We start from the raw sequence: 12,716 nt of genomic DNA, 5'->3' as shown, positions 1-12,716 counted from the left end.
TACTAAATATACTAAAAACCACTGAATTGTACACTTTAAAGGGATAAATTTCCTGACATGTGAATTATATATCAATAAAGCTGTTATTAAAAACAGAATAATGTCTGTGAGAAAAAAACCTCTTTGAAAACATAGCACCCATGGAGACAGGAAATTATTTAAGAAAGTTTTTGATAGTGTTAACCACTGCATAAAAATAAAATTTATAAGGAATTACTTCTTCCAACCAAATTGCAAATACTTTTACTCTGTATGTTAATAGATCAAAAGCAATTATATTATGTTGTATCGCCCATAAGTATGTTATTAATTAATTTGTATGGGGTTTTTTTTCCACTAGTATTATTTATTTCCATTAGTTCTATGGTAATCTAAGCTAATTTTACCCATCCTGACTTCCATACTTCATCACTTTAGTAAAGATCTGTCCCAGCAAAAAGACTTAAAACAAAGGTTAACAGAAGAAATCCATCAAGGAACACATTTTCAAAGGACAGCAAAGATATTACATGGAATCTGATGATAGTTAATAGGAATACTTGCTATATTTGCAATATTTATTAAAAATATTCATTTTTTCCAATTAGCATATGTTTGGAATTTTAATACACTCCATGGCCAAGTAAATTTTATTTAAAAATCAAATTCTAATATAGTGCAAAATGTTAAATGAATTCACAACCATTATTGCAGCTCTAATTGCATGCTTTATCTAAAGACTGCAGAAGATTGTGCTAAATTATATGGAACGAACTAGTGTTCACTGTTTAGGCTACCCATTAACTGCCAGTCAAACTAATAACAGCAATCTCTTCCCTAATTTTCCTGGTGCAGCTGTTTATAGAATATCCTGGGCGTGTTCACTTCAATGGATACATAATAATGCAGACATCCACAATGAAAGCTGTATTTTTTTTGTTTTCAAATTTTCCTATAGACTGTATATTTTCTCTACCTTGCATATTCAATCACTTTCTTAAACCAACTACTTTAAATAATCAGTAAATAAACTTAATTGCTATATTGTGGCTTTAGATTTAAAATCTAGACTCTAAAACCCAAATTCTAGAAAAACAAAGCAAAAAAAAAAAAAAGGAAAAAGCCGAAAACACAAAAATCCTTTGTTCGTTTTAAAGAGCAAAATAAGTCTCCAGCTGAGATTGGTCATATCTTCACATGCGATTCACCAAGGAATGCCTATGTGATATTTATACTGACTTTTCTGCAATGATCTTTGAAAGTTAAATAAATTTCACCAGCACTAACCAATCTGAATATTTACCATCTATAAGTACATGAGTCAAGCATTTCCATTACTCACTGAAGGAGATACACACATAAAACTAATTTTTTGTAATACCAAATGCCAACAATTCAGTCTTTTATAACATTAATTTTACAAGAGCTAACTTATTGATCTGCATCATTGGTTGCCAGGATTTTTATTTTAAGCATGTAAAAATAAATTAAGGAGATCCCAATTTGCCAAGGAAGAACATTTTATAAAAGACATTTATTTCAACACTAGACAGATAGGAAGGGCATAAAACCAGAATAGAGGGGAAACCTTTAAATTGGTAAGATTTAGCATTTGAAAAACTTTATGCCAGTCTCCAAATTTTTCTGATTTTGGCAAAAACTAGTAAAAATTTGATATAGGTTAACAATTGGGAATTACTCTCTATATTCCACAAGCCTAAAAATATTGTGTAGGTAACCTTTGTGACCATATAAATTCAATGAGCCTTGAAAATAAGCAACTTACAATTCCTGCCTAAGCCTTCTTATCTTCGCCTTAGCATCTGCCAGTTCCACTGACAGATGTTGTCGACTTTCTGTTCGTTTCATGCCTGGAGAACCACAGGGTGATTGTGCAGATGAAGAGGCATGGGGTAGAAAATGAAGACCATCTCGTTCTTCGGAGAGTTCTATGATAGTCTGAGGAAATGTGGAAATAAACACAGAATCACTTTTAGTATTCTACATATCAAAGAACTAAATACATGAACACTATCCACTGAGTCTAAGTACTATACTACAGGATTGAAAACAATTCATTAAAATATCTTACTTTTGTCACATTTAGCTGTCATTCTTAAAAGTTTGATTCAACAGTTCATGGATAAGCTATTTAGTGGATAACACTAGAAGAAGACTTAATACTTTTTTGTTTTTGAACAAAAGAAGTCGATTGTGGTGAAAATAAGTAGACCAGATGGCAACTGTAGGAAAGTCATAAAAAACTTGTCAACATAGCAAAGAAATTAACCCACGAGTGGTATGTCTACAACTATGCTGTCCAATATGGTAGCCAGTAGACAAGTGGTTATTTAAGTACAAATTTAAAAAGTTAAAAACACAGTTCCTTAGTCACACTAGGCACATTTCAAGTGCACTACAGCCACATGTAGCTAGTGGTCATTACATTTGACAGTGCAGAAATACAATCTTGTCATCACTGCAGAACTGGACAACAATGCATTAGAATTGTATACAGGGACTCAGAGGGACCTACCAGAACCTCAGAGGTTTAGTTCAATCTCTTAATTTTGTAGGTAAGGTAACTGAGGTACAGAGACTAATTTGTCCATGATCACACAATTAGCTAGTAGCAATGTCAAGACTCCAGACCAGTGTCTTGACTCCATATCCTATACTTTCTCTCTTCAATAGTATTATAGTTCCATCAATCTGCTTCCCCAACTCAATGCTTCTTTTAGTCTTTTCTCTAGAGACCCTTCATGGGACACAAATCTTCTTCTATTTATCCTAAATCTAAACTTTAAGGGCTTTTTAGCCTACATGTACCTCACTCAATCATGTTTCCTCTATTTCCCTAATTTTCCTTTTATTGGAAAATTCTCTTATTCTAAAACAATTTCTCAGCTTTTCCCCCCAAACATCTCAGGCAAACAGCAAGCAATTGCCTTCTACAGCAATTTCAACTGTCCTTCTATTCCAGATAAAATGGGTGGGATTGCCACCTTGGGACTATGAAATTGCCATCCTTGCTACTTGTTTCTCATCACCAAGTCTTATATCACCTTCAATGAATCATTACTTTTCCACCCATCAGAATTAATTTCTTTATCCTTGGAATATATTTCAGTACCTGAATGAAGAAGGTCTGTCCAACTATCACTTTCACAGATTCCTGTACGTTTATTGATAAACCACAGAATGTGCTTTCCCAATTCCTTTTCTCGGTACAACTCCACATCCACTCCTATTTTGATACATATAGGCTTAACCAGTGAGGGAACCATTCCTCTATTGTGCAACTCCTCCTTTACTAGTATTATTCCCATGTCACTATGCCTGAAGTTTATTATGCCTGAACTTTTAATCATTCAACTCCCCCGTTTTGCCCAGCCAAACAGATTTTTTCCTGGCTACTCTAGAGTTCCTACTCAGCCTGGAACTACAATTAGGATCTTAAATGTCACCCTTCCTTTCTAATTTAACACTACCATGCTATCTTTGGCTATGGCTCACTCTTTGGGAAAGAAAAGGGAGGACTAATATTTATAGAACTCCTAGCTAGGAGATTTTCCAAGATTTTATCCAACACTTTAATCTGCAATAGAGGTATAAATATTAGGTCCATTTTAGACATAAGGAAACTGAGGTTCATATAGATTAAATAACTTAACCAACGTCACACAATTAATGATAGGCACAATAGGAATTCAAATTTGACTTTAACACTACATAATTTTTTCTTACCTAACAGAAGTTTTCAGTTTTTTGTTTTTTTTTTCTATTCCTGCTCCAAGATGATAAAAAACTCTTAGGGAAAAATAAACAAAACAAAATAAACAGCCCTACCTCAGATCTTGCCATCCATTGTCAACTAACCTCTTTCCTATGCCCATCAATCCTTTTATTGAAAATCTTGCTGATTTCCTGGCAAATTCCCCCACAATGGCTACTGTAAATATACTCCCTTTTCTTTACTTAAGCCTCAAACTACAAACAGCCATCACCACTTCCAACAAATGACCTCTCCTCCAACTTGTCAAAGAAACAAAACCACCTGAGATTAACTCCTCCATTTTTATGCATCTCTTGCTCTCAACACATATTCCTTAGTTCTATAACATTTTCAATTGGCTTTTCTCCTCCTTGTTCTTCAAGGATATAAAGTTTCTTCTATACAGTGTGTGTGTGTGTGTGGGGGGGGGGCGGAATCACATTTCCCTCTGGCTACCCTTCTGTTTCTCTTTCAATGCTACTTTTTGAAAAGTAGTTTATATGTTCACTCACACTACTTTATCTTATCCACTGTGAGATGTGTCACTACTCTTCATAGTAGCCCAGGCTCAATCTACATGGAGTCAACTTTTATTTGTATATTTTCTTACTATCTCAATTATCTTTCATCTTGCCTTCAACATCTCCTAACTCTAACAATAGTACTACATATAGTTAAGTGTTTAATAAATATGTCTTTCATGTACAAATAAATTACATTAATTATGTTACCTTTTGTTTTTCATTTGCAATATAGTGTTTTTTTTCTGGTAAACCAGATACAATTTCTTATGCCCCCTTTGTATCTATGATCGTATCCAGCATAGTACTGAACACAAAAAGAGCTGCTCAAAGCTAGTTAACTGATTCACAAAATGGAGAACTCAAGAAAAGTACTGAAGGTCTGGCCAAGTGGCTCAGTTGGTTAAGAGCTTGCTCAAGAGTGTGAGCTCTGAGCAACAGGGTTGCTGGTTCGATTCTTGGTCCAAGCTGAGTTGTTGTTGAGCTGCCAACAAGTGGCAGGATGGCTCAGTTAAAAAAAAAAAAAAAAGAAAAGTACTGAAGACACATTCTACATTTGAACTGAATAGGTGGTAAAATGGAGATATCAAGAGCTTCCAGATGCCAATGAAAAGAGCACAAAAGAACTATGGGCTGAAGAATGTTTTAAAAAGAAAAATAGGAAAGAAAGAAACCTTTTACTAAGAATGAAGAGTATCCAGAGTGTTTTCTATTAAATATTATGTCAACACTTTGATTTTTCTCTAATGGTGGTAGTTTCTTGAGTTGAAGGCCTATGAACATTTTCCAAAGAATCTGACAGGAAATATCATTAGAGCCTTCTCTGATTCTTCCGAGCCTAGACATTCCACTAGCAATTGCAAGTAGCATCTTCCTTCATGAAATTCCTATACTATGTAAATATATGTCTAAATGTTTGGTACTTATCATTTTGAAAATTTTATTACAGTTAGTAATTTTATTAAAATAACTTCCCTATTAGATTGTTACAATCTTTGTTTTCTGAAAGTTTGTCAGTTTGTTGCTCCCAAGTACTCTAGCACAAGATCTTGCAAAAAAGAAGGTATTTATTAATAGATGTTAAAGAATGAACATAAAAAGATCATAAATGCTAAGAAAAAAATTCAGGTGATTTAATAATTCTATTTATAGAACTCATTAAGGAAAAGAATCAGAAATATACACAGCACAATCATGGATTTAGGCAAAGGCATAATGGTTAGGAACACAAGCATTAGTTACTTCACTTCTTTGATTTTGAGTATTTTCATCTGTAAAATGGGGTTATTGTGCAGACTTAATAAAAGTATAGAATAAACTTATAACACAAAGCTTGACATAAAATAAACAGTGACAGTAAAATCATTAAAATCTCCTACTTGATTTTAAGTAAAGGGAGAGAACTGAAGAGATCACTGTTCCACAACATTAGTAACAAAAAAGTGAAGAGTAATTAAAAACAGAGTGACCAAATTATACTTTCTAGATTGACGTGAAACAATTATGACAAAAGATCAATCAAAATAAAAAAAGCTAAAGGGAAAATCTAAATAAGAATTTGCTTTAATCAAATTAAAGGATACAGAATTATTATATTTACATACTGTTACATTTGTATAATATTTCATAATTATTTTAAATTATCTTTTCTAATTAATCCACTGGTGACCCAAATTGAATTTTATCCCCAGAAAATTAATTTTAAACCAGCTAGCAACTTGTTTCCTGAATACCTTAGACAGGAGAATGCAACCACTTTTTTTTCCTTGTTAGAAGAACAGATTCAACTAAAATGTTTAATCAGGCAGGACTTGAAAAGGTGTTTCAAACAATCACTATATTGAGTGTTTATTATTCCTTTTAGTTTTACCACAGATCATGTAATAACAAGTATTCTGTTCACATTTCTCAAATAATGTACTCTACTCCATATTAATCATTTCACGTGAGATCAATTTATACAAGTCCATCAATCATATGAAACCAAAGTACAGATTTTTAGAAGTTAATTCCTCAGAAGTTGGAGGATACCTTATCAAAATACCTTTAATATCTTAAAATACAGAGGAACGTTCTAGAAAGTGAGTAGTGGAAAAAAAACTAATATAAAAAAATACAGCATATGGTTAAAAAATCAGATTGAAAAATGAAATAAAACTCAGTAAGTTTGGTATATAGTAGGGATTTTTTTCAATTCACTCTTTCCTTCCTTTGGTCTCACTATCTTAGCTTTTTTAAAATTTAATTGTTGCTCTAAAATATTTCTTTATTTCCTACATTTTTTTCTCTAAATGCCTGAAGAAAAACTGAACATACTCATAAGAATTGAATATACTCTAAAGAGACATGGAAGTTTTGTTCAGAAAAATAAATCTTTAGAAATTTCTTCTATGTAGTCTTTCATTTGTCCCAAGAGTAATCAAAGTCTCTATAAATAAGCTCAAATCTGTCTCCATGCAAATGGAACAAATGATGAAAGCTATACATTCCCCTGAATGGCAGAGTACTTTAGGCTGCTATTAAGAAAATATTACTCACCACCACATGCACTGAAGTCTAGACTCCTCTAAAAATTATAAGCTGCTTTCAGTGAGTGCAGGCAAAAAAATCTGGAGCAATTTTACTCTTTTTAAAAAGCAAAGTTCTCCCTTAAAAGAGCTCATAATAATTCCCTTTTTAAATATCACACCTCATTATACTAACTACAAAAATTTGAGAACTTTTGTGGGACATTTTATTCAGAACACCTGTTATTCTTCTTTTATTAATACTTATTTTTCAACCTCACATGGCAATAAAACTAAGAAATTAACTTTAAGCAAATTCTTATGCATCAAGGCAATGATTTTTCCACTTACATCAACGATATTTTCAGTTTCACACTCCTGTACTGTTGCCAGAGCTATGGGGATGACTTAAAAAACTCATAGGAACAAAATCAGAATAATAATAATTTAAAAGGAAAGGAGAAAAGTAAACCTAATTGCAATTTGGGGCTCTTTTATGTCCTTTCTGGTTCCTGTGTTGCACACAAAGAAGGACATACAGTACTTTATTACCTGTCCTAAGAAACAGAGTATCAATTCTGAAGTATCTCTGAATGCTACTTTATTTTTTTTTAAGCAAACTCTGGTAATATACTGAAACAAATTTACAAACCTCTGAATGTTCATCTCTCTCATCTATAAGTCTTTTTAGATGCAATGCCATATTTTTCAAGAGCGGTTCCATTTCCTCCTGAGACATATCCGTCACTTCCATCCACTGCAGATCAAACACATTTTCCTGATTATGGGTTACCTTTAAAAAAGCAAACAAATTAAACAATTAAAAAAATGACTAATACTTTCATTTTAAAATGCATATTAGCTCAAATACTATATATCTCATATAATAAAAATATAAAAAGTAAATATAATATTAAAATGTTTTTTAAATTATTGAATGATAAAAAGTCTACAAAAATTATTTTTAAAAAATATAATCTTTGGGCCGGCTGAGTGGCGCGTTAATGGTTGGCTTGGGACACCAGAGAGCCCTGGTTCGGATCCCACATATGAGGGCCAGTGACACTCCCTTCTACAGCTAAGATGCTGAACAACAGCTCAACCTGGAGCTGGGCTGCCATTAGTTGCTGGTGACGGCGTAGGCTGCAGCCACTGCTGCAGTAGGTTGCCATGGGCTACCGTGTGTAGCCAGCAGCCAGCATGAGCAGCCAGCAGCCGCAGTGAGCGACCGTCCAGAAGCTGGCGACTGATCTGCCTTGCCCGGGAATAGCGCAATGATGGTGCCAACTTGGGCCAGTGAAGCAACATCCTCTACAACTAGACTGAAGAACAAAAGGACAGCAACTTGTCTGTTCCCATCCCCCAATTCCTCAATAAAAATCTTTTTAAAAAAATTATATATATATATATATATAATCTTTAAATGAATTTATATTATTTTCCAGTCAATTAAAAAGATAATTAATTCAGGACATTCTTAAAGAAAGGTAATATTGATATGTCTGACAACTGCTTTAGAAAATCAATTTAACTTTTCTTTACATAATAGTCAATTTGTTTTACTTGAATTCAAAAGTGAAAGTTTTTTAATCCTGTAGGATATAAGTTATTGCCTTTTTATACTTGAAAAGCTAAGTCTTTATAGATTCTGAAGATGACACCATCACAGACCCTTAGGAGAAAAGGACTCCCAATATAAAGGTTTTTTTAAAGAATGGAAAAGTTATATCAGTGAAATACTTATTTCTTGCTTTCCATTTCTCACTCTGATTTTCATATTTTGCTGTAACTTTCACAATGAGCAGCAAAAATAACATTTGCAAGAATGGTGTCAAATTTAGTAACTTGCAAAGTTTAGCATTTATTCAAAATACAAACAAGCCACAAAGGTGGCATAAACAAATATATGTAAAGGGAAACTACCAATAAAACTCTATCTTGTAGAGTACTAATGTGCTTACTGTTGATATTACTGACAAGAAAGCTGGGCGCTATAAACATTAACTAAGAGAAAATATGATATATAGAACACAAAGTCATTTAAATAAGAGAATATTTTAAATACTATCAATATTCACTGTTTAGTCTCTCTGTTACTTTTTCTTAATTCTATTTAAATCAACATGCAAAATTTAACATGCTCTAGTTCTAAAAAGTCTTATTATGTACACAAGATTAAAAGCCCAAGACTAGATAGAGGCAGAAACTGCAGCTATCAAAGGCAATCTGAATAAATTATTTAAGTTCAGTTATTTGACATTGTACAATGTCCTAGATTTAAGTTTTTATATGGATGTTACAAATCACTAATGTGTTTATAATTCAGGTAATATCGTCAATAAAAATTATGCCTGTGTCCATTCATTCAAAAGAAAATTACTGCAATGACAAAATACTAAGGTTATCTATCATCTTACCTCAGTTTAAATTATATGCAATGATTCATTTTTGTTGCTTCCGTTTACTATACTATTCATTCTGTGCTGTCTAACATATGAGCATACTTCATTCCTCAAATAACACTTTTTGCCTATGCCCCTCTGGATAAAGGCAATAGTACATCTATAGTTAGCACTGTGCCATGTATAAGAAACTATCTCTAAAGAGAAAATGGCAATGTGTCTAAAAGCAGGGTTCATCTATATTTGACCTTGATTTGTTCTTGCTTATCCTATGACTGTAATTTTTTGGGGGTAGACATACAAATAAATACACCACAAGATTCATAAAAAGTACAGAAAAACTGTATACAGGTTATTACCTCTTGAATATGTGCGGCAACTGCTGCTTTTGTATCAAAATCTAAACTTTGAATTCTTTCAATAAATTCTTCTTTTTTCTGACACTAAAAGAAATAAATAAAACAATAATTCATACTTCATAGGGTATAGTTCTTAATATGTTGTAAATAACTAAAAACTCATCAGAGTAAAAAGCTTGGCTATGTTTTGAACAGTACAAAGAGGGTTTTGTTTTTCAGGGTTTTTTGTTTTGTTTTGTTGGGTTTTTTTGTTTTTGTTTTTTTTTTTCACTTAAAATGGTATCTCTAATATCCTTACCTAATAAAAAGATTTAAATTTACCAGTATTTATTTTAAAAGCAAGGCATTGAAAATCCATACTATTTTGATGCTGTAAAGTTCTAAAGCGGGAAACCATTACACAACCATTCTGAGGTCAGTACAATATTATTATGCTAACTTTACAAACAGAGAAGTAAAGAATCAAGAACTTGTTTCAGGGAGGATAAGTTACTTGCCAAAAAACACAGTGAGTCAGTGGCAGAATTCGGAATACAGCCAAAATGCTCAGTCAGTCTTTGGCTATCATCAAACAACACAGTCTTTCTTCTTGGAAAAAAAAATTTTAAGCAATTTTTACTTCAAGCTTACCATTCATTCTCACATCTTCATCCTATCAATCTAATAAAAAAAGAAAACCCTACTTTTGTGTTCCAGTTCAACATTTATAAGGTACTACAATAAATACTTGATTTATTTCTAACATAACATAAAGTTACCAGGGGCAAAATTTAAGAATGTATATATAAGTACACATGTATCAAGTGAAATAAAGGCAGCATTTATGTAACTTTTAAAAAGCTTTATATGAATTTAAAATATTAAAATGCACACTCAGTCTTTTTCTTTCCAGTCAGTATTGAATAACAATTTAGCAGGCACCTTAATCTCTGCCTTCCCTCCACATCTCTAATACTGCAATCCAACTGCTAGTATAACCGTATTCTTGCAGCTACCAAATGAGAAGTGCATACAAAATAGACAGCACTGCCTTGTCTAGCTTAGTGGCATCTCCTGGGCCAATTACTGAACACTAGTGAAGATAATATACTCACAAAAAGAAAACTGGCTCTTTAATCATTAAGAAACTTAGCAAAGTTCTGATTTATACTCTACATACTATGTCAAATCATGACACCCTATTTCAAATACCATACAATTAAACGCTTTCCCATCGGTACAGAAAGGTCTATCTATAGCTTGTAAAAACAAATTATTAGGATGATATAATAACATTTAAAATTAAATTATCAGGAATGTACAATTCCTAGCTGTGACTTGGAAGTCAAAGTTTGGGGGGGGGGGTGAAATGGAAACTAGTTTAAAAACAATAATTTTTAGGTCTATGAATAATATTTGACAGGCCTAGTAAGAACAATTAATGATGACTTTATGACAGTACATTTGTAGCATATATAAGATAACTTTTTAGGTAGGGGATCCCCAATTTTTAAATTTAATGCTTCCAAAAATGTTAACCCATGCATAGTTTCTGAGCTAATGAACATATAAAATGGCTGGGCTATAATAACTATGACTCACTTAAAGGGTCCCCCAATTCAGCTGCCATAACTGTCTGCCTTCAGTTTAAACACACATTTTCTTTTCCTAGGCCCTAGAGCCACAATTTCTTTAGGAGCTTTAGGAGCTCACTTTTTAACACATTCTCAACACAAATCAATGAAAATTCTTCCTTTACCCTTAAAATAGCCACAATTTCTACTAAACCGCATCCTCAGTCCAACTCTAAAAGTCTTAAGAATTCTGAAAATGCATTGTAAATAGGTTAGGTTTTCTTAAAGAATACAAAATGGATTTCAAAGGATCTTGAAGGACAGAAAAAAAAAAACCACTGTCAAGATGGAAAAGAGAATGAGAGAGAAGATTCAAACTTTGAAGCTGAATAATCAATCAGACAAAATGTTCCTATCAGTGTTGTCCAATACAGTAATCACTAGCTACATGTGGCTACTAAGTATTGAAATGTAGCTACTCCAATTGTAATTTAAATAGACATACCTGGCTAGTGGCTACTATATTGACAGCCCAGCTCTAGAGCATAAAAAAAGTTGGGTGTTAAAAAATAGACTTATAAGTAGTTTTGCTTCCAGCTAACAGAGACTCACTCTTGTGAAGACTAAATAATCACCAGCAGGGGCCGGCCGAGTGGCACAATGGTTAAGAACTGGCTTGGGACGCCAGAGGACCCCGGTGCGGATCCCACATATGAGGGTCAGTGACACTGCCCTCCACAGCTAAGATGCTGAACAACAGCTCAACCTGGAGCTGGGCAGCCATGAGTCGCCGGCGACGGCGTAGGCTGCAGCCCCTGTGGCAGTGGGTTGCCATGGGCTACCGTGTGTAGCCAGCAGCCAGCGTGAGCAGCCAGCAGCCGCAGTGAGCGGCCATCCAGAAGCCAGTGACTGATCTGCCTTGCCCGGGAAGAGTGTAATGATGGTGCCAACCTGGGCCACTGAAGCAATGTCCTCCACAACTAGACTGAAGAACAAAAGGACAGCAACTTGTCTGTTCCCCTTCCCCCAATTCCCCAATAAAAATCTTAAAAAAAAATCACCAGCAAATTATTTTTTCCACTTAAAATTAAGCTATTATATTTATATAAAGTCCTTAAAGTGTTATGAGCACTAAAGTTACTTCTAATTCTATTACAGTAACTAATCCCTAAACCAGGAGATTACCATAAATATGATATGGAAGCTGAGATACAGGAAAAGAACAAAAAAAGTTATAGAACTGTGTTAACCCTAAAGTGGTGTATGTTACACCAGAGAGTTTAACCTCTGAATCATTATTCCTCAAATTCCTCATATTTTCACTTGGTACTCTCAGTGCCTTCTCTTCTTATAGAAAGAAGACAGACTAATGTGGAAAAATTATACTAAAATAGAGAAAAGAGCACCCAAAACAAGCTAGTGAACAATAAAATAATAAAGTAAAAAATACATGATAGTATTTTCAACAAGAATAAGGACACTAATGACTGAACAGATCATAGTTCTACCAAAGCTAAGGCCAAAATGAGCCACATAAAAGAAATAAAAATAGAAAAACTAAAATTTCCTCTTTAAAGGATGGCTATTACCAAAAAAAACAGAAAATAATAAATGTTGGCA

General features: G+C 33.4%; 1 protein-coding gene across 11 annotated transcripts in view; it reads right to left on the bottom strand.

Annotated features, from left to right (window-relative positions):
* Window positions 1-12,716, bottom strand: part of CCDC88A (coiled-coil and HOOK domain protein 88A) — a 125,667-nt gene that overhangs the window by 69,591 nt on the left and 43,360 nt on the right. For all 11 annotated transcript variants that reach the window (XM_019662119.1, XM_019662117.1, XM_019662118.1 and 8 more), the window contains exons 6-8: window positions 9,544-9,627; window positions 7,435-7,575; window positions 1,766-1,938 (exon numbers count right to left, since the gene is read on the bottom strand). In XM_019662119.1, coding sequence (XP_019517664.1) covers window positions 1,766-1,938; window positions 7,435-7,575; window positions 9,544-9,627 — 398 coding nt within the window. The remainder of the gene's footprint in view (window positions 1-1,765; window positions 1,939-7,434; window positions 7,576-9,543; window positions 9,628-12,716) is intronic.

This window comes from Hipposideros armiger, unplaced genomic scaffold (genome assembly GCF_001890085.2).
Source record: "Hipposideros armiger isolate ML-2016 unplaced genomic scaffold, ASM189008v1 scaffold_366, whole genome shotgun sequence".
Classification (NCBI taxonomy): Eukaryota; Metazoa; Chordata; class Mammalia; order Chiroptera; family Hipposideridae; genus Hipposideros; species Hipposideros armiger.
This window is presented reverse-complemented; position numbering and strand designations above follow the sequence as displayed.